The 22,809-nt window shown below is 49.0% G+C and overlaps 1 protein-coding gene and 1 pseudogene across 1 annotated transcript; one reads left to right on the plus strand and one right to left on the minus strand.

Annotated features, from left to right (window-relative positions):
* Positions 1 to 6,354: 6,354 nt before the first annotated feature.
* Positions 6,355 to 9,313, plus strand: LOC128585590 (S-formylglutathione hydrolase-like; annotated as a pseudogene).
* Positions 9,314 to 13,520: 4,207 nt separating this feature from the next.
* On the minus strand, positions 13,521 to 20,041 carry LOC128585591 (UL16-binding protein 6-like). The gene is made up of 5 exons (XM_053590617.1): positions 19,516 to 20,041; positions 15,994 to 16,254; positions 15,493 to 15,768; positions 14,681 to 14,836; positions 13,521 to 13,558 (listed from the first exon to the last, which is right to left on the minus strand). Exons 1-5 carry the CDS (start codon positions 19,766 to 19,768, stop codon positions 13,521 to 13,523), a joined length of 984 nt encoding a protein of 327 aa, XP_053446592.1. The 5' UTR covers positions 19,769 to 20,041.
* Between the last annotated feature and the right edge of the window lie 2,768 nt (positions 20,042 to 22,809).

The following is a 22,809-nucleotide window of genomic DNA, read 5'->3' on the forward strand; positions in this document are numbered from 1 at the left end:
TGTTAAGATGAGTATGTGACAAGGAAAGGTGTCCATGATTTGTTGAGCGAACCAAAGTGCTGAATAGTAGGGACACCCTATATGTAAATGCTTCCATGGAAAACAAATTTAGGCAGAATATATGGCAAATTGGAGAAGAAGCTGCCCTTGGGAGTGATTGTGGAACTCTTGGGGGAGCAAGGATGAAATTTCTGCCTGTTTCTATACAGATTTTGTTCAATGGATGCATCCTTCCTTTTTCCATCTTCCTATGGAGAAAGGTCATCAGGTCTTGAATCTTACCACCTTGCAGGCAACAGAGAGCCTAAGATTCGGGACACCTAACAGCCTCTGAAACAGCTGAGCAGCCTGATGTGACTGTTCTGAGGGGGCCTGCTGTGCCTGTTTACAGCTTTAATTGCCAGTCCGGTTTCCCCAGGTACCTCCAGACAATGTATGCTGGTCTAGGATGTAAATGGGCTAGGTCTGTGCCCAGAATCCCCTATTTTGCTTTTGCTGCAGCTGCTGCTGGGGACCCATAACCTAGAACACTCCAGAGCCTGAAGGTTGAGGTAGGGCATGGTGGAATAAGGCCTGGCCTCCCTCCACCCCATGTCCCCTCTGCCTGACCCCTGGTTGATATTTTTGCTATTGCCGTGGTCTTGAAGCATTGGGCAGGTTGCCTTTTGATGGAATTAATTCTTGTTGTTCTGGCTATGTCCCTGCCTTGGTGAAGAAGGAGGCACAAGTCATTTTTTTCCACCCTAAGTCTTGGGGACAAGTGCTTGGGGCTTTACTTTTCCTTTGTACAGGTGTGTGTATCTGTCATCCGTATGTTTTTAGGGGGCAGTGGATTAACACAGGACAATGCTCAGAGGTGCTCTTTCCACCCAGTTACTGGAGAGCCCAGCCTAGAACTGAACTTGGTCATCATCACACAAAGTGGGACTCCTTCCCCACGTGCTCTCTTCCTCTCTGGAGATCCTGGACAGCAGAGCCTGGGTTTTGGCCTTTTCCTGCCAATCTTCCTCCCCTCCATCCCTCTTTTTGCTAAGTTTTGCCTGCTGGCCCAGGAGGCTTCTGAGCTGAGTCTATTGTTTATTTACCACATTTCCAGATGCGCTGGCTGCTCCCTTTGTGCTGAGTGTCCTCTGTGCCCAGATACATGGTAAGCTCCTGGAGACAGACCCTGGCTTTTGCTTCTGTAACTTGCCCCACACCTCCCCCAGGACTCTGCCTATCGTGGCTGCTCCTACCCAGTGTTTGCTAAATGGCTGCCTCGAGCAGCAGTGTGCCCAGTGGTTTGTAGATGGACTGTCTCCTGAACATCAGGCAGGTGAAGGGGAGAATGCAGGGAAAGAAAACTGCAGGGCCCAAGAATGGAGGCTAAGGGGTATAAATACTCAGTGCCATCTGCCAGAACCCCACAAATAAGCAATGGTCCCCTGCGCTTCCCACCTTTGAAAATTCTATTCTGCGTGTCTTGTCTCTTTGTCTCTCTCTGTTTCTAACTTTGCTTTTCCCCAGCCGATTGCTGCCCATCCACAGGTCTTAAAGGATCCTGTCCCTGGAGCGGGACCCTGGCGAATCCTAAGGAAGGACAGGACTAGAGAGCAGAGGTGGGGACTTAGATTGTGCACAGGGCAGAGATTCTCAAACTTTCACTGTTTGTGGTATTCTTAGTATCCCAGGAACTTTTTCAACACAGCCTTAAAAATGAAAGAAATCCTTAAAAATAGTGCAACCCTTTAATACAGTTAAAAGGGGGTGTGACCCACAGGTTGAGAACCACTGCCCTGGACTCTGCTTCATCCCAGAACCACAGGGAACAAGCAGAAGTATCAGGATGAGGAGTTGTGACAGTATTTCAGACCATCACCCAGCGAGGTTGTACTTGATGGTTTAGGAAATCCTTACTGAGCTCAAAACAACCCTAAGACCACAGGTGAGTGGTTAGGATGGGAAGGACATGGCCACTCTCAAAATAAGACCCACTTTCTTCTGTGCATGGCAGACTGCACGTGTGTGTGTGTGCACGTGTGTGTGTGATAATGTGCAAGTATGAATGTGAAGTGATGAGCTGGGTGACTGGCTGTGGATGGAGGAGGCACTGCCAGGGGTCCCCTGCCCACCCCTCTCCCATCTTCCCTCTTGACATTCCATCCTCACTGTGCAAAGATTCTCTCCCCAGTAACTGATGGTTCGTTACTCCTGGTTCATTACTTCTGGAGCTCACCACCTCTCTGTGCATCTTTGTACCTCCAGGTCTTCTATTCATGCTCGTCCTTTGGCCTGGTTTCTCTGTCATCACCTCCCCCTGGTCATAGGCTTCCTCCAGGAGCAGTCTAAAGTGCCACTTCCTATGAAGCCTCCATCCAACTCCCCAACAGAGTTAACCATCCTCTCTTCTGACCTCTGACAGCTTCAACCACAGTGAGGGCATCACCTCCTCACCATCAGCAACATAATGGTTTGTGTCTCTTAGAGGATTCTAAGTTCCTTGAGGACCAGACACAATTAGTCACCCCTCTCTGAACCCTAGTACAGTGACTACCATCTGGTACGGTTTAATAACCATAGAAGGAATTCAATCATCAGATTACCTGGGAGCTGCGAGAACTCATCATGGGGTCTCCATCCTTTGGGGACTGGATAAAGGTCTTCATTTCTGTTCTTTCGAGCACAATCATCCAAGGCTCCACTCCTCTCCACTCCCTCTTCCAGATTATGACTGGCCAGTTAGGAGAGGAGTAGGGGCAGGAACCTTCCCCTGGTCCCCTGCACAATCTAAGGTCCCAGCTTGCTTTCCTGTCCCGCACTTGTTTAGGGTTGGACCAGACCAACTGTTATCAGTGATATGACACAAACCTACTCCCAGCATCCTCCTTTCCACTCTTCCTCTCATCCACTCCCTGCTGAGTCCCAACCTGAACCTTCCAACCCACTGTAGTTGTGGAGACCTCTAGCTTTGTCTCTGACACAATCACCCTGAGCTCATGTCTGCATTCTTTATGGCTTGGGCTTGCCCCGCCCTTGCCTTTGCATCATTTAGCTTCTTTCCCAGGGAGCCCAGGCTTTGAGCTTGCTGCTGTCACTGTCATAGTGAGAGACAAGCTTTCCACACACTCAGTCTTGGACCCCTCAACAGGGATGCCCCTGTATGGACTCGGTCATGATTGTGAAAAAAGCATGATCATCTATACCACAGGGAGTGCTGGGTGGGGACAAAAAGACCCTCAAGACACATAGTGTCAGTGATACCGGAAGGAACACTTTTGGGGCTGGGTTAGCAGAGGCCAGGGGCCCCCATCCTTGGTCCCTGCATCCTCTGCTCCTGTGTCCTTGGCTCTCTCTTTCCTCAGGGTCAGGAAGAAAGGAAAACCCTCAGAACACCGGGTGTGTGCAGTGTGGTTGGGGCAAACATTGGCAAACATTCCAGGGGAGCAGCTACAATGAACAGAATCCTGGGCTAGATGTGAGCAAATTGCCAAAGAGACAATGTCTGTCTCTAAGTGCTTACAGTGTTCCAGGGCACGGTGGACACTCAGCAGGAAGTGAGCAGCCAGCATGTCTTATGAAATGTGGCAAATGAACAAGGGGCTCAGCTGGTCAGAGCCCTCCTGGGGAGGAGGTGGGGCTCAGTAAACACAGAAGGGGCCAAGGGGAGGAAGATTGCAGGGAGGATTCCCAAACCAAGGCTCTGCTTTCCGGAATCTCCAGAGAGTTTAAAGGAGCACTGTGGAGAAGGGGGCCCACTTTGGGTAATGAGAGACAAAATTCAACTGTGGGCTGGGGTTCTCCAGGAACTGGATGGCAGAGGGTGACAGGGCCTGACAGAAATGGAAGTCAGAGTCCAGATGGCACGTCCAAAAAAGGGGTCACTGGGAGTGGGTTTGCTGCTGAAGAAGATATTGAAAGTCTTTGGAAAAAATTTCTATATACCCTGGACTGTTAGGCTAAATCAGGGGATCCTTAAGAGAGTGCCTTAAATGTCACATGAGAGCGGAGTCCCATCAGGCCCTCCTGATAAGACAGCTCCCTGCTGTCCAGGTGGGAAGGAGCAGGTGGAACAACCCTGCAGTCTAAGGAGTTCTGGGGAGCTGAGCTGAGCTTCACAAATTTCCCAAAGCAGTCAGGAGGAGCCAGGCTACTTTTAAACACTTTGCTTAGAGATTTCCTTAGCTAATATCCAATTTCATTGCTTACAAGTGCCACTTTCTGGAACTAATTAGATCATCAACACAATTTGGCCAACTTTTTGCCTCCCTGTAATAGGAAGGTGTTTCCTCTGGTTTTCAGTAACATGTTCCTCATTTTGGTTGGAGGCCTCATCAGAATCACCTTTACTGACCATATTTCTACCGATGTTGTGTTTAGGATTCCTACACATCCCCCCTTCTCTGCCGTCCTCCTCTTTCCTTCTGAACTCTCACCAGAAGTGCCTTCAATGGTCATTCACGAGAATGTGGGCTTTTCCTACCATGCACCGCACAACTCTTTCTACCTCTGCCTATTACCCAGGTTCAAAGGTGCTCTCACTTTTTTTTGTATTTCTTAAAATAGCACACCCACTTCTCGCTATGAATTTTCTGTCTTATTCTGTCTGGGCTGCTATAACATGATACCATAGCCTGGTGGCTTATAATACAAACAGTGAGGGAAGAAGGGAACAGTGGGGAAGAGGTCTGGGAAGTCTAAGATCAAGGTGACAGCCTGCTGCCTGATTCACAGACAGCTGCCTTTCCACATATGAATGTTTTCAGAACATTCAACCTACAACACCCCCTCTGCTGGGTCCTCTCCCAATAGAAATGTAAAAACTTGAATAAAGCTCTTGGCCCACACAGGTGCCACCAAGTGTGATCACCTTCAAGTGACTCAGAGTAAGTCCAATGTCTGAGCCTTTGGGGGATCAGTTTCTATTAACGGTTTGATTTGTTTCTTAGATGGATACTTCCTTGCTTGTCTGTATATCTTGTATATTTTGAGATGAAAGAGAATATTTAAAATAATATAATATGGAAAACCTGGAAATCAGATTATCTACTCTCTTCAAGGTGTGTTGAAGTTACAGATTGTTGGGTGACTCTCCTGGGTGAATTCTACAAAGTCTGTATTTCCTATTTTCTTTGGCTCCTAAAGATTCTGCTCAGTTAACTTACAGGTCAGCTAATCATTGAACAGAAATTTGTATAAGCCTTTCACTTTTTACTGTGTGGGATGTGGCCCTCCCTCACCACTGAGGTGGGCAGCTGATAAATCTGCGTTAGTCCTCACTTCCATCTTGCAGAGAGCCTGAAGGTCAGCCCAAAGTAAGAGATTTGGGCCTTCTCAGGTCTTTCTGGCCATGTGCCCAGCCCCTATGGACATCAGATTTCCCAAACTTTCTTCTTATTTTTCTCCTGTCCTTTTCTTCATCCCAACTGGTATTTGTTTCTCCTAGAGCTATGGTGTTATACAGTTACAATGACTATTTTGATCCAGTGCTCTTGAGTTTGGGCTTTTCTCCTAGAGTGAGTCCTCTGTAGGGTCAAAAATGTAACAAGTCCTATGAACAAGGCTTTTGCAGAAAGCTGCAGACAGGCTAGATCAGGCGTCCTCAAACTTTTTAAACAGGGGGCCAATTCACTGTCCCTCAGACCGTTGGAGGGCCGGACTATAGTTTAAAAAAAACCCAAAAAACTATGAACAAATTCCTACGCACACTGCACATATCTTATTTTGAAGTGAAAAATAAAACGGGAACAAATACAATTCATACCACTTCATGTGGCCGGCGGGCTGCAGTTTGAGGACGCCTGGGTTAGATATTCTCTGAGGCTGGAGCTTTTCAAAGATCTCTAAACCCAGAGTGTCCCCAGTAGACTAGGCTAGGCTGGTGGTTTTCCTTCCTGTCCCCATGGCAAGGTTGCTTCTTTTCCATGATCCCCTGAGTTGGGGATGGGAGTGGGACAAGTTCACATGCCACACAGCTCACTATCTGAGTTCTGACAAAGCTAATTGTGGACAGTGTTACACATGTTTTCATGGCTTTTATGAATAGCAGATTCTCAGGCATTCAAATTACACCTTTTCAGGATGCCTGACACCAAGGGTGACCCTTTTAAAATGGAATTTGTGGCACAGTGTTCTTTCTGCTCACACCCTCTGATGGCCCCAGTCTGCTGAGAGGCTTAGCTGGGATGGAGGTGGGGAGGACAGTTTTCCTCTTGACCCCTCTGTGGCCTCCTCTCCAGGAACCTTCCTGTTGCTCAGCCACTGGAGCCTTCTCGATATTCTCATGGATACTCTAGCCCCTGAAGCTGAGTCCAGCTGTTCAGCTCCTGGATCCAGTGGCCAAGGAAGCCTCAGTCACCTGGCACAGGAAGGGCTGAGATGGGCAGTGGAGAAGGGCTGGTGGGTCCCGAAGAGGACCCCCAAAGCAATGTGTTCCTGAAGGTAAGTGAAAAAATGTGCCTTTGAAGGTGGGTTAAAGAAAGAAGGATGTAAGGAACAGGGTGGAAATCATCTGTAATGCCATTATTCAACATTTAATTTTAGCATTTGTTATACATTCACATTTAATTTGTATATAATTGTAATCAAAGCCCTTTAAATTATTTTAAAAGACTAGAGTTTATCTTTTAGAGCACTGATAGATTCATAGAATACTAAGTTCATGGTGCAGAGTCTTCGCCTCCCCCAATTTATTGACCACATTATTAATATCTTTAGTTTGATACATGTGTCACATCTGATGAACCACTATTGAAACATTATTATTAATTCAAGGCCATAGTTTCCATTGGGACTCACTGCAGGTGTACGTTCTGTGGGTTTTGTGTAACATCTAATGTCACATATCCACCATCAACGTGTGCAGAATAGTTTCTCTGCCCTGAAAAGCCCCCGTGCTCCTCTCGTTTGCCCTCCCTCCCCACCCTTTTGGCCATCCTTGGCCACTACTGAACTGTTCACTGTGCAGCTTTCCATTCTACAGAAGTGCACACACTTGGAACAGAAAGTATACAGACGTTCACACTGGCTTCTTTCACTCTGCAATTCGCCATGAAGTTCTTCTATACCTTTCTCTGGCTTGGACTTCCATTTCTTTCTATCACTGACTTCATTTCTAGGGTAAGCATGGAGCAGACATGTTTAGAAATTCACCTTTTGATGGGTGTCTTGGTTTCTGTTGATGGGAATTATGAATAATACCACTATAACCATTAGTGTGCAGGTTGTTTTCGGGACTTACAGTTTCAACTCATGTTGGTCAATGCCTGCATGTGATTCCTAAATCATATCGTTTAGTTTGTAAGAAACCATAAAATGTCTTCCAGAGTGGTTGTGCTATTTTTGTGTTTCTTCCAGCAATTACCGAAAGTCCCTGTCACTCCAAGTTTGTCTGCACTTGCTGGTAACTTCTGGCTGTTTTTGTTTGTAATTTCTATGTAACATGTGATGTTCGGCACTGTCTCTGTGCATATCTGTTTTCTGTGTATCTTCCCTCTTGAGATGGCTCAGCACATGCTTTGTCCATTTAACATGTTTTCTTATTTGAATTTCAAGAATCTTTATATATTCTGGCTGCGTGTTCTTTATCAGGTACGTGTTTTACAAATATTTTCTCTTCACCTGTGGCTTGTTGTTTCTTCTTCTAGGTTTCCGAGAATCATAAATTTGCAGAGTGTAAGTGTTTAATTTTAACTTTTTTTTTTTTTTTTTTTGGTTTTTGGCCAGGGCTAGGTTTGAACCTGCCACCTCTGGCATATGGGACTGGCGCCCTACTCCTTGAGCCACAGGCGCCGCCCAATAAGTGTTTAATTTTAACAAAATCTAACTTAGCCCTTTTGTTCAGGGATTAATTTTTTTCTTGTTTTGTCTAAATCTCCTGCTTGCTAAACCTGAGATCTTTTAGATGTTCTCTATGTTATCTTCTAGAGGATTGATAGCTTTGCATTTTACATTTAGGTGTATGATTCATTTTTCATTAATATTTGTGAAAAGTCAATGTCTGTCATATCATTTTGGCCACCCTTGGCCACTACTGAACTGTTCATATATTTAGGCTTATTTTTCACTAAATATTGTATTAAGTAGAACTTAAGAATATTTCAAAAAGATATCCTATATTTTCTGCATAATATGTGAATTTCTGGCTATTCCATAATGATCAATCATGCACCATATGCATCATTGAGCTCTTGGAGCAGCCTGGCTCCTGCTGGGATGCCATCTCAGCCTCTTTGCCTATTTCTACTGTCCTCAGTTTGCACAGGTTCTCTGCAATTAAAAAAGCCTTCTTGTTAGACTGTATCTCCAAGGAACTTGACCTGAGACTGTTGGTACTACAAGAAGCCAATGTTGCAATTAAAATGAAGACTTCAGGCTACTTCCAGTTATGCTGCTGTGCCCAACAAGTGCTTTGGGGGATTGCAGAAAGATTTTGAATGTGACAGTGTTGAACTGAACTGCAAAGTGAAATTTTCTGTCTACTTACCACTAAACGCAGAAACTGGCAAGTGCCCTGCGCTATATTGGCTGTCTGGTTTAACGTGCACAGAGCAAAATTTTACATCAAAATCTAGTTATCAGCAAGTTGCCTCAGAACACGGCCTTGTCGTCGTTGCTCCAGAAACCAGTCCTCACAGCTGCAATATTAAAGAAGATGGCAGCTGGGACATTGGTACTGGGGCTGGGTTTTACATGCATGCCACTGAAGACCCTTGGAAAACTAACTACAGAATATATTCTTACATAACAGAGGAGCTTCCCCAACTCATAAGTGCCAATTTTCCAGTGGACCCCCAAAGGATGACAATTTTTGGCCACTCCATGGGAGGTCATGGAGCTCTGATTTGTGCTTTGAAAAATCCTGGAAAATACAAATCTGTGTCAGCATTTGCTCCAATTTGCCACCCAGTCCTCTGTCCCTGGGGCAAAAAAAGGCTTTGGTGACTATTTGGGACCAGATCAAAGTAAATGGAAGGCTTATGGTGCTACCCTTCCTGTGAAGTCCTATCAAGGTTCTCAGCTGGGCTTAGTAATTGATGAAGGAAAAGATGACCAGTTTCTTCCAGATGGACAGCTATTCCCTGGTAACTTTATAGGTGCACAGAAAAGAAAATCCCTGTTGTTTTTAGATTACAAAAGGGTTATGATCACAGCTACTACTGTGATTGCAACCCTTATCGCTGACCACAACAGACATCATGCATAATACCTGAAGGCCTGAGAAACTTGAGATGGAAGAATCACTTCAGGATATAAAAGATGTAGAAACATAATTGCCAAGCACAAAATGATTTCAGAACATTGGGTTTTATAATGCTACAAGAGCTTTATTCTGTGGTTAAATCACTTTCTGAATAAAGATACAAAATTTCCAAAAAAATTAAGATTTCAGTTGCCTAATGCTGGCATCCATGTCTCTGTCGTCAAGCGGAGACAGGCCCTGTGCTGGGTCCCGGCCTGCTCCTCTTTCCCACAGGCTCGGGACAGTGGGATCTATCATCACTGGGTGCTGCCCTCCCCCACCCAGCAGACTGTGGAGAAGGAGACCTTAGTCTTGTCTCCTCACTGAATGGGGAAACGGCTTCGTGGATGGGGGCAGAGAGGGCCTCAGGGTTCTGCCCATTCTCACACAGGCTACGGGGGCCACTGAGCCCTCCCTCCTCCTCTCATGTCTGCCCACTGTCCCATATGTCTCCATAGTGACTGAGACTAGGGTATAATGAGGACTCTCCAGCTGTGGACAGTGGAGTGACACAGTGATGAGCTGAGCTTACCGATTAGTGAAATTTTGGAATTTTGAGGGTGGGGCTGCAGCCACAGACCCAGGTGTGTCTGACCAGGGACCATAGGGAGCCCCCCCCCAAGAAGACCCTTCCTGAGCTCCTCATATCCATGGCCACTCAACTTGACACATAATGAATATCATATCTGTATTAGAATATTTATTTACTTATTTTTTTAGACAGAGTCTTACTATGTCACCCTTGGTAGAGTGCAACCTCCAACTCTTGGACTTAAGCGATTCTCTTGCCTCAGCCTCCCAAGTAACTGGGACTACAGGCCCCCGCCACAACACCCGGCTTTTTTTGTTGTTATTGGAGCTGTCATCGGTGTTTTGTAGTCCTGGGCCGGGTTCAAACCCGCCAGCCTCAGTGTATTTGGCTGGCACCCCAAGCACTGAGCTACAGGCACTGAGCTTAGAATATATATTTAAAAGGGATAATGGGATACATTATATTTCCAGAATTTCACTAACTGGTAAGCATACAAATACAAGGGCAGTCTGGAAATTAAACTGTCATATAATATGAAAAATGGAGACATTTATTATATTAATAATAGCTGCATACTCTCCAGGCAGCCTTTGTATGTTGTCTACTCTCTAACAGTTAAATACTCTCACTGTGGGCTCTAGGCACATGGAGGGTGTGATCGTTTTAGTCTGGGGAAGTGTGATGTGTGTGATGTGTCAACTTAGAAGGTGCTTTGGAGATGAATATTTAAATTGGTGAAATTTGAGTAACATAAATTGCTTCCCAAATTATAGTGGGCCTGATCTAATCAGTTGACTTATGGAAAAGAGCTAAAAGACAGGGCATTTTGAACAAGCAGGAATTGTCCAGAAGACTGCATTTCACATTGTGTCTAAACTATTCCCTCTCCTGGGCATCCACCCTCCCAGCCAATACTGCAGAGTTTGGACTTACCAGCCTCATAATTGTGTGAGCCAGTTTCTTATATAAGTCCCCTGGCTCATTCTGTCTCTGTGTACACACACACACACACACACACACACACACACACACACACGCACTCTCTCTCTCGTAGGTAAGATAGTTGCTCTAGCATTGCAAGAGCTGCTGAGCCCTTTGCTATGACTCTGTTCCCTGCTAGCTCCTGCGTCCAAGTAGGGTCAGAATGTGTGATGTGAATGTCCCCAGCAAAGGGCCTGGGGTGACTGCAGGTGAGGAAGAGGCAGGAGAAGCTGCTGAGGGCAGAGAACAGAGTGAGGAGGAAACACAGCAGAGGACCCGGCTCTGCAGGAGCAGCAGGATCAGGCCCGTATTCATTGCAGTATTTGCCTCTTTACATCCATTTCTGAACTTTAAGTTTTCTTTCAATTCCCTAGTTTAACTAGTGTAAGAAGTTTAAGAACAAGCAGAAACTTACAGAGCAGGTGCAGGTGCAGTGCAGAGAAGGTCCCCTCCTGAAGGCCTTGACAGTGAGCTGTCACGCTGCCCCTCCCCCATCTCGAGTGATGACCCCGTGCTCTGTGCTTTACTGTGGCCCTGAACCCCAGGACACTGCTCACAGCCACAGTACATTTTTCATTCAGACACACCACCGTCACCACTACCTCATGCTCAGAGTCCACTCAGGTCTCCCTGACTGTTCTAGTACCGTCTTTCCCAGCCCAGCACCTGATGGGTTTGGGTGTTTCCTATCCCCTTATTGTGCTGGAGATACCGGTTGTGGTGTTTTACTTGCCGCATTTGTTTATTTTTGAAAATAAGTAGAAAAATGTGGATTTATGTAGTCATGGTTATTGTGTGTCAATCAGAGGTCTGCATTAAAATATTTGGAAATTTAACATTTTTCATCCATCACTTTAGGTGTTTCATTTTTGGTAGTTCAGACTTTCTGAGCAGACATAGAAACAGAAATCCTCCTCCAACATTGCAATGTATGTTGTTCCTTAGTTGCATATTTTATTGGTGATTTTTTACTATGACATTAGGCATCACAGTAAACAAGCAGATGTCTCTCTGGGTTTTGGAGTAAGTTTGAAAGCTGGAACTAAGCCTGGGACTGTTGCACAGTGGGACGAGCATATTATTCCCTGGATTTGGTTATTGTCAGATTACATATCAGGGTTGATTCAAGATACTCCTACCAACCAAGAATGGATCCCTGATATTCCGTTTATTGCCCACCATTTGGTTAGACACACTGGAAAATGTGTCAGAATGAGGTTGTGTAAGGGATCACCACTGTCCTTTCTGTGTTCTGTGGATTCTTTGGGATGTGTTGAGGCAAATATTTCACAGGCTTCTTCGCCACCTGTGAACTCACCATGGCATCTGCCCATAGCTTCAGAGAATTAGATGTATTTTTATTTATTTGTAGGAGTTATTTATATATTCTGAGCACTGATCATTTGTGCCTGGGGGAATAAAATAGCTTTTAAAGGTAAGTTGTGAAGACCTGCTTCTAATGGAAGCAGGTGCAGGAAGGGCTGAGGAGTGACAAGAGGAGTCACTGCTGAGGGGACAGCTGTGTGGGAAGAGACCCAGAGAACACCACATTCCTGAAGCACAGAGTCTGTGTTTGCATCCAGGGTATCAGGACAAGGTGTGAGACCGAGAGATAGTTTGCTGATAATTTACAGAAATCTAGCAGAGTTACTAGGTTTATTATACAATAACCTGGAGAACAACGAAATTCCTTAATTCTCCACTGGGTTATAAGACAAAACTCCAAAGTCACTAAGACTTGCAGAATATCAAAATCTTTATTTAACCTTTAGTACAGTTTAATCGTAAATTACTAAAGGACATGATTTTGAATAAAATTTTTCTTATGGGATACAGTGTAGGGATGTATGGCGCACCTCCTGGGTGAAGGACTTAACTGCAACTTGGACGTCACTTAATAAACGCAAACAATGTATCCTAATCCTATGCACCCTTATTTTCTGAAGTCTCTTTTGGCAACATCATGGAAGAACGCTGTTGTGGTTCAGGTAAGTACAGGCATCCTTGGGTTACAGAACAGAAATACCTTCCTGAGACGTCTTTACGTCAAATCATAACCTTTCTATTTCAATAACAAATGCACCACGCTGCTTACTAATAACTCATGTTTTCATTGAAGCACTGTCCTTCACACGATCCATTATTCTCACATCATCATTTATAAATGTTCCCACAGACAGTAACCCTGATGCTTTCCTAGTAACGATGGCGTCTGGCCTGTGCCAAGTGCTTCTTTCTACTCTCGTTTCCACTGTAACCGCCTTCACTTGCTGCAGGCTCACCTGGACCTGCAGTGAATGTTCACTTTGGAGGCTCCATCCTACGGGCAAGTACAGACTCACTCATCTCCCAGACAGGTCAAGATGAAAGTGAGGCTATTCGGAAATAAGCGAGGAGACCAGCCCTGGTGTGAGGATGCTGCCACCCCCACTGGGCTAGTCTGTCTACAGACGTGGACTAAACGAGTTCCTGAATTATTAACTTCACTAGGAAATTATAAATTCCCCTCACGGGGAGCTTTGGGTCCTCGTTCTTACGTCGCGTTACCTGTAATCGCATTATCTGTAGCCCTGGGACTGCCTGTGTCTACTTTCCAAAATCAAAGCAGAAGAAAAGTGCTCTCCTGCCGAGATTTCCTTTTCAGAGGGTCACAACTTTAAGGGCAAGAATTCCACTGTGAGCACCAAGAGACACTGGCTGATAAGGTAAGAAAAAGTGCACAGGATTATGACAGAAGGATAAAGTCCCTGAGATGTTGAATCTGCAGTATTGTTGTCGTCAGCCTGAGGCCTATGGAGGTGCTGAGGCTTGAATCCTGGAGGTCCGGACTGAGGAGGTGGCCAGAGGGGACAGGGTAAAGGAGGCTTCACACGGTCTGGGGAGTGAAGTTTTTTAAGTTTTGCCCTTAAAAAAAGACACAAGTTTTGGTTTAGGGACTCCGGGCCAGTTCTCCTGGGCCGCCCCTCCCCAGTCACTTCCCCTCTTAAGAGTCCCCCTCACTAAGGGACATGTTTTTGCTATTACCCCCACACTGGCCCCTGCAGCCTGTACCCACTCTCACCCAGTTTAAAACTGCACTCAGCCCAGGCCCAGCCCCAGCCTCATTCAAAGTGAGGGGCCTGGCTCCATGCTGCCCTGGGAGCTGGGTGGGGCTGCAGCAAACTTCCTGTCTCCCCTCCTCTCAGCCTCTGCTCCCCCTGGGAGCAGAACCCATGACTCTGAATGTGACTCTCCCCATCTACACCTGGTCTAGCTCAGCTGTGACTGTGGAACTCCTGCTGCAACTTATCCCCAGAGTCAATTCTGCTCATCTGCTGGTCTGGAGTGTGTGGGAGGCTGGGTGTCAGGGCCATGGCCAGGGTGCAGCAGGGATCCTAGGGGGTTGTAGGCATGGTCCTTGTTCCCCAACCTTGTTCTGGAAACCATCTCCCCTTACCATTCCAGTTTAGCTGCTATGCCCCAAGCCATGTTCCGTGGGGTGCAGCCCTGAGCTCCAGCCTTTGAAATGGGCATGTCAAGGTCATTGCAGCCCCTCCTCCTGGGATCATAGTTTCTCTGCTCTCTTCTTTGTGAATAAAACCTCCTTCCCTTTCAAACCTCACCTAGAGCCACCAATGTGCTGCGGGTGCCACGTTCCTGCTGTCTGCAGGCCACCCAGCATGGGGCCGTAGGAATAGCCGGCCTGCTCTGAAAATCCCCGGAGTCTGCTCCTCCCCTTAGTGTGGAGAGGCCCTGAGTCCTGGTTTGGGTCCTCCCCTTCCACTGGCCTACGACAGGGAGGACTCACCAGACCTCACAGCTGAGCTGTCTAATGACAGGAAGTCTTGCTCCTATCTCATTCCAGGAGGGGAAGGTCCCATGGCAAGTATGATATGGGCCTCTGGGAGTCCCTTTCTTGACTTCCCACCTCACCACCTGCCATTCACCCCTCCCAGTTCTGCCCACAGTACCTTTCCTCTTTTTAAACCAGATAATCAATAGGATGGTGAGGCCCAAAGCGACGCCCACAGCGATGCTCACAAAGAGGGCCCCGGTGTTGGACTCAGTGGCTTGGGCTAACCCTGTAGTCATGGGTCCAGCTGTCTGTGTGGCCTGAGTGGAAGATGCTGAAATGGAAACATGAGAGTGACAGGCTTTGTCCAGGCTCCATATCTGAGGACACACCTCAGCAGCTGCCCCAGGTCCTTCTGCAGCCAAGACACCTGCCACTTTGCTGTGTGGCAGCCACTGGGATGGGTGGTGAGGTAGGAGGGGTGACAGGGATGTGTCCTCTCCTCAAGGAGCTACCACACTGCTGAGGGAAGCAAGGGTGACCACACACACAACCCATCCCCCTTTCCTGGCAGAACAGGAGGTGATGCCTGAGGGTGGGGCAGGGGAAGGTCTTGGGAGCTGGCATTTGAGGAGGTTTTGAAGGATTTCCAGAACCAGACCAGGAGAGAGGAAAGGAGAAGTGATTCTAGCAGGAGGGAACAGGGGGAAAGCCAAAGGCTGGAAACACAAGGATGCCTAGAGTTTTAAGCCTATTTAGAAAATGACCACGAACAGACCAAAAGTACGTACAGTGAGAAAGAGAGTTAGGACATGAGAGGGGAAAAAAGACAGTGACGCGAGTAAGGTCATTAACACCCCAAGAAGAACCCACCATGAGCGGATCATTTTGTACCTGTGCACACACACACACACACCTACCCACACAGTCTCACAGTGGGGTGATGAGATCTCACTCCAGACAGCTGGCATGTTTAGTGTTCTCACTCACCTGCTGTCAGCTCCATTTTCTCCAAAGGCATTGAGATGTTGGCAAGCCAAGTCTTGCAGTCTCCCATGGAGACTTTAAAAAGGGAATTCATCAATTCCTTGTTGTTCTCCCACATCTTCTTCATCCTTGTGGCTGCATCATGAAGCAGGGTCCATGTTTTATTCTCTGAGTTAAAGCGGAGGAATGTTTGTCCCTTGTGTCCAAACAGCCAGAATGCAGGGGGGCTTCCATTGGCTTCACACCAACAACACATTCTCACCTGCCAGGTGGGAGGGGCTACCCCCATGGGAAATCTGTCAGGTCAGGCCTTGAAAATCCTGTGCCCTACCCTGGTCCCTTCCTGTCTCCTGGTTGAGTTCTCTCTGCCACATCATGGACTTGCTCCTGGATCTCTTGGGTCAGACATTCCCTCCCCCCCTCCCTTTTTTAACATGAAAGTAAAAAATGCCTGTAAATACCATAGTACCTGCTCTCTGATGCCCTAGGCCCCTTTAAACTCACCACTGGGTGTGTAGTTCTGCAGTTGAACTTCAAGCAGTTCCTTTGTGAGTAACTCCACCACATCTGTCAGTGTTTCTTTTTGTTGTCCCAAGAACTCTGTGCCATTGATTTCCTTTCCCAGGGCACCAGAGAGTTCAGGGGTCTTGTTACTACAGTAATAGCGGAGAAATATTTCATTGCTCTGGCCTTGAACTTCACACCACCCTGGTCCAGATCGGAATTTAGGAGTGATGGTGAAATTACAGCAAAGAGAGTGAGTTTCTGTGGAAGAGAAAGTCAGTGAGAGGTGAGCGGGGACAAAGGGATCCATACACACTCCCCACCCCGACTGTGGCAGTAAGAGACTCCCTCTGAAGGGCTGGGCTGGCTGAGCCAGGATTGGCCTTCCCGGGTAGTCCCTATACCATATCAGGGCTAGAACTCCTCCCTTGCTGGAGCAGAAGGGAGGTCTGTGCCTGGCAAGAAAGTACCTGTACCCAGACACGTCCCATCTCCACTCTGCATACTTAGGTCAGCACAAGACCTTGCCAGGGAGGTGTCCACCTGCTATGGGAGGAGAGGCCTGGCTGCCAGAGCATCCTCAGTAGCAGCCCATGTGGGTGCAAGGGGGAAGAGTGGAGGGGCTGCCCTGGGGCAGGCTGGGCAGGATGAATACTTGATTTGAGTTTGATAAGCAGAGTGCATTGTCTTTACCAGGTTGGCACAGACCTTGGCACGATGCTCATCTGCCATGAGGACGTGTTGGTGGAACCTTGGACAAGGTGTGGTCCACAGGGCATGAAATAGAAAACCCAGACGTGTAAGGTAAGAGGAGGGGACGAAAGGGCTCAGAGCAGGTCACATGCTGAGTCGATGGATATGAAATCCCAGAAAAATAGGTGTGGACGGTAGGAAAGCCTGGGGGACTCTTGCCTACTGAGCACAAAAAGAAAGCACAGTGAGCAGGGCCCTGGCCCTGTGCAGCAGCTCAGTGAGGCCTGTTGCTGAAGGCCACGCTGGGCACTAGGAGATGGTGTTCCTGAAATGGCTCCCAGTAGGGACTGGGATGAAAAATCCTGGAATAACGTGAGTCCCTCCACTGTCAGAACCAAGGAGGGTACAGTGATAGAAATGATTAGAAAGCCAGAGAGGGCTATGCCACGGCTGACGGAACACAGGGGTGCAAGAGGTGGAATCAAGGCAGCCAACCCAGATGCTGCTGGATTTAAATGATTACAACAGGCTCGGTGCCCAAAGCTCAGTGAGTAGGGCGCTGGCCACATACACTGAAGCTGGTGGGTTCGAGCCTGGCCAGGGCCTTCTAAACAACAATGACAACAACAACCAAACAAATAGGTGGGCACTGTGGCAGGCACCTATAGTCCAGATACTCAGGAGGCTGAGGCAAGGGAATTGCTTAAGTCCAAGAGTTTGAGGTTGCTGTGAGATGTGATGCTACGTCAATCTACCCAGGACGACATAGTGAGACTCTGTCTCAAAATAAATAAATGTTTACAACAAACACACAATACAGAATATATGATAAGGTGGCTGAAAGCAGCCACGCCAGGAAAAAAACAGGCTCTTCTGCCTAGTTGGCAGAACCAAGCCACTGCTCAGGTCTGGAACCCATTACAGAAGGAGAGCCCAGGGTCCCAGGACAGCTCCGTATCCCCCAGCAGGACAACGGCTCTTTCAGCCTTCCCCACAGAGTCATCTGCACCTTCCCTCTGGTAACTGTCTATGGGAATCCAAGAATACCCTGACCTTCCCACTGGACAGTGTGTATGACCTCTTGCCCTGGGCCTGAGGCATGATCTTGCCCTTGTGATTGATGAGGCACCTGTGGGCAAGGTAATGGATGGACAACTGTTCTAAGTCCTGCTCAGTGGAGAGTCCCACTCAGAGGTCATTTCCCATTCCCTGGATTTGTATCGGGAATGGACAGCCTTGTAGTTAATACAGGAAATATCGTAGACTTTGCAGGCCAGGGGCGCTCTCCTGCAGCCACTCCACTCTGCTCTTGTAGCTTGAAAGCAACCACAGACGGTGTGAGAATGAATGAGTATGCCTGTGCCTCTCTCTAGGGCAGTGGTTCTCCATCTTCCTAATGCTGTGGCCCTTTAATACAGTTCCTGTGGCCCTTTAATACAGTTCCTGTGGGTAGCGAGGCACAGGTTGAGAACTGCTGCCCTAGGGCTATGTGTCCAAAGACAGCTCAGATCCTAGCAGCAGCTGTGGTTGAGACAGGGACTTTGTGGAGTTCGTGGCAATTCCCAGTTGCAGAATCATGACATGGACACCTAGTACTGAGAAGCAAGGCCCTCCCACTTGTAGCAGGGAAGTCTCAACACTCAATGTGGCTCTGGTATGGCTGGGCCCTGGGAGAGATGGGCCCATGCTGGGCCCTCCAGCCATGGGTTACCCATGCAGCCTGAGAGCTGCCCATCACAGCATGGGCTCCTCACCCACCAGGTGACTCTGAGACAGGCCCAGCAGTGACTAGACACAGATGGTCTTCCTGGGATTGGCAGGAGTAGGGCCGAGAGAACAAAGAAACACCACAGCACGTGCCCTGGCCACCCGGCTGTTGTCTCAGGACTTCCCCAGGGCTCACACCTGTGGCTGCACCCAGAGAGTGTCTCTTGGCCCACACTGACCAGGAAGCCAGAGCAAAGATGGGAGCAGTAGGCCCCAAACCACAGGACCCACAGTCCCATCACTTCTTCCCACCTAGAAGCCTCAGGCAGGGAAGGACTAGCTTCTGCCTCTTCACCTGGCAGCTGAGACCTGACACCCTGAGGATGGGGCACCAGACGCTGGGACCCTGTGTGTATTCTAATATGGGGCCAAAAAAACTAGGACAGTGGCCGTATCTGGTCTCCCTTTTGTTGTTAGGTTGTCTTTGCCTCCTCTGGCTCTGTGTACTACCTGGCCTAAAGGGAAACCCTGTGCTGACTCCCGTCTAAGGAGGACCTCCTCCATAAGATGCTGTCTCCCCAGTAGACAGAGTAGTGGGTGTGGGACCGCAGGGCAGACGTGGGTGCCTCTACTCACCAGCATTCCCGGGGTCATATGGGACATAGGAGCTTCCCATCCCTTCCATTTAGGTCTGTGGCCAGGAGGCAACTTGTTTGGTGAGTGTGTCCCCGGGCAAGGGGGCTAAGGTGCTAGTTGGTGGGGGTGGGGGGGAAGGTGGTAGGGCCCCCTCCGTGGATAGAGAGGTAAGGGAGGCCTGCTCAGTGACAGACTGGCAGAGAGGGGGAGGAAAAGTGCATGGACCTGGTCAATTGGATAATGAATATAGAGGGGATGGGGGGTGGGGGAAGGGTATGGTTGTGGAAGTGGGTTTGGTGGGGTTGAAAGTGGCTGGTGAGCGCCTGTGGTGCAGGCGACTTCCTGGAGCACAGAGCAGGGGGAAGTTTAAAGCGCAGAGCCCGGGGTGCCCGAGAGCTAGTGTGGACGGTTTGTGAGAGTGGAGCAGGGCCAGGGAAGTCTGTGGTCGCGCTTCTGAGGGATCCCCTACCCTGTGCCTGACCTCACCTCTCTCAGGATCCCCAGTGGCTTTGGCTTCCCCAGGACAGGGAGAACAGCGGCCCAGGCTTCCTCGGAAATCCTCGACCTCTCCCCGTCCCCCTACGACGGTACTCCTTAGGTCCGCCCTCCGTGCGCCGGCGGGGCCGGAATCCGAGGCCAAGAGGGCGCCAACCGCGCGGAGGAAGCCAAAGCCCGGGTCTCCAGCTGCGCGCGCAGTCGGGAGAGCTCGATCTGGGTCTTCCTGAAGCCGGGCCTTCATTTGGTACCAGGCTCCCCCGTGTGATCCCCCTTCGTTCTCTCCTTGCCAACCTCCTGCGGTCCAAGGCCCTGGCTTGTCACCTCCCCGTCGGTCCAAGGCTCCCTCTTGTTACACCCCCTTCTATTCAAAACCCTTCCCTGTCACCTCCCTTAGGTCCAAGGTCCCCCTTATTACCCACTTTTGCTCAGAGCCCCTCCTTGTCCCTCCCCTTCTGTTCAAAGCCCCGCACCCCCAGCCCCCGCGCGTTTGCCCCCGACTCTGCGTTGGATCAACCCGGGACTCACCAGCCCGTCCCATCCAGGCCCAGCCAAGCAGCAGAAGCAGAAGAGAAACCTTGAGATCCAACCCTGAGCCCGCTATTCGTGCCATTTTTGACCCGACGGCCAGATCACACAGCGGAGGCCAAGAAGCAGCTGGTGAAATGAATGGTGGAGGGCGCGCCGTGAGTCTCGTTTTTATACCTCTGGGGGGCGGGCGGCGGGTGGGGGGTTGCTCCACCCACAAAGGTCACGTGAGGCGTTGCCCTGCCCCCTGGCGGCCACTCACCCCTTCTGAAAGCTGGTCCCTTTCCTCCCGGCCTCCACCGGTCCTGTTTTCACTCTCACAGTTAGTCCCACTACTTCTTTGCTTGAGAGGCACCAGGTTCCTGCCCCGTGCACACCCCAGCTTCAATCAAATGGGCTGACTTCAGCAGTTACCTACCCTAGCAGCAAAGACATCTTTTTTAGAACATTCTATCCTGAAGGAGCCCAAGACCTGTTGTAAGCTAAAGTTATTTCTTCTCGGAAAAAATGTTGGGAGCTCCCGATCCAGCAGGCCAATTTCTAGGTTTTGGAGGACAGTGTTGCTGCCACCACCTTCAGGCTTCTGAGAGTCACAGCCTTCCCTTGGGTCCCCTCTTCCAAGGGCCCCTTCGGCCTTCTACACCCTGTCACAGTCACACTCTCCCATATTCAGTCACTGTCTCAGCCATCCAGCTGGCGCTAAGTAACGGCAGCTCACCTGGTGACAGAGTAAAATGGTCACCTGCTGAGTCTGAAAAAGACTCCTGGGGTGGTGCCTGTGGCCCCTAAACTGCAAAAAAAAAAAAGAGAGAGATAAAGAAAGAAAAAGACTACTACTGCATGGTGATCAGTGGGTCCTGGTCTTCCCCGTTTATTTCATCCCCTTCACAGAGACCCAAGTGTCATGCAGAGGCCGTGCCCTGGGTGCAGGGCTGCACCTGTCCTCTGGGTGGGCCTGGCCTTTGCTGCCCTGAGGGAAGGCAGGACTGGTCACCCACATAGGGAACTGCAAGTTTCCTCTGTATTTAATCTGTTTTCATAGCATTTGTCAGTTTCCAGTTTTGGAAACTGATGCACAGAAAGTCGTGAAACTTGTGGAAGAATATTTGGCCTGAATTTCATGGGGGCTTCTGTTTCTAAACATCTGATCTAAAGCTCACACCCACTAAATCCCCTATGGGCATATTTTGCTCCCTCTGGGACTGTCCTGAGTCTGAGTCTCTGTATATACACACATACTCACACAGTCAGGGTGAGGCTGAAGTGGCCTGTGTCCACAGAGGTCTACGCTGTTCTCATTGGGTCAAACTTCCCAGGACTCTTTGCCAGCCTCTGCCTCCCTCCTAGTCTCCCAGTGACTGGGCCACTTGCCCAGCCTCATGGGTGGGGGCCACCAGGCCCTTCACTATGGCCTTCTGCCAGGGACCCACCAGGCTATTGCACCCAGCCCTGTGTGTAGGTGACTCTGCTCGAGCACAGATCCCGGGGCCCACTCAGCTCAGCCCCAGTCATGTCTGAGTCTCACTTTCCGTGTCTTGGTGTCCTCCCTACCTGCCTTCACAGGATCCTCCTGGATGGAGACTGTAGTGACTCAGGCCTCAACCAACTACGCTCCTGTGTACCTGCCAATTCCCAGAGTGGCTGCCATCCCATATCCCTGTCCTCCAGCAGAGACAGGCCCTGTGCTTGGTCCAGGCCTGTTCCTCTTTTCCCCACAGGCTCAGGACAGTGAAGAGCATCACCACCGGGTGCTGGACGCCCACATGCAGACTGTGGAGGAGGAGGCCTTACTCTCCTTTCCTCACTGGATGTGGCAAGTGCTCCATGGATGGGGGCAGAGAGGGCCTCAGAGCTTGGTCTGTCCTCACTCTGGGCTGCAATCTCTGCAGCTCTGTGGGCCATGACCCATGCTCCTCCCCAGTGTCTGCCCACAGTCCCAGGTGTCTCCACAGTGACTGAGATGAGGGTGTGATCAAGATTCCTCAGCTGTGGAGGGACAGTGATGAGCTGAGCGAGGACGGGGCTGAAGCCACAGACTCAGGTGTGTTTAACCATGGATGGCTGTGACGTAAAGTGAGCCCCAAAGGAACGTGTCTCCAACTGCTGAGCCATGGTCCCTGCCAGAGGTGCATGAGGACAGTGGTGGTAACTAGGCCCTTATTCCCCTAATGGTCGAGTGAGAAACTGAAGAACTGGGCCAGTTGTACCTGGCCGACATAAATGAAATAATAAGGAACGACCTTTCTGGCACAGACACCCATTCCCCACTTGCCCACATTGGGGCTCACTCAGTTCAGTGGGAAAGTGGAGCTTCACCCTGGGTCAACACTGAAAGTGCCTTATTAACCAGACCATCAGGGCATCCTGGGGGTGAGCACTGAATTTGCTACCGTGAGAGTATTCATAGGGGCAGAAGCCATCAGAACATTTTCACCGTGAGATGTTACTGTTTGTATGAATTAAGAGAACACCGTCAAGCTAAGTGTTGTAATAGAAAGGTAACATGAGTTTCTTACTGTCTCAGCTTTTCCTGGGCTGTAACATGGAATCTTGTGCCTTAACCAGTGAGCGCATTTTGGAACCTGTCAGCTCAGCTTTCTATAATATACTTGTTCTTCAGACTGTAGGATTGTTAATAGTAGCATGCCGTGATCTTTGTTTTTAATCTGGCTTTGAACATAGCACAAGTAAGTCGAATAGCACAAGCTGGATTACTGGACAAAGCAATCTTCCTGTTACAGGATAGGCCTTGCGTTT

The sequence above is a fragment of the Nycticebus coucang genome, chromosome 5, assembly GCF_027406575.1.
Source record: "Nycticebus coucang isolate mNycCou1 chromosome 5, mNycCou1.pri, whole genome shotgun sequence".
NCBI lineage: Eukaryota > Metazoa > Chordata > Mammalia > Primates > Lorisidae > Nycticebus > Nycticebus coucang.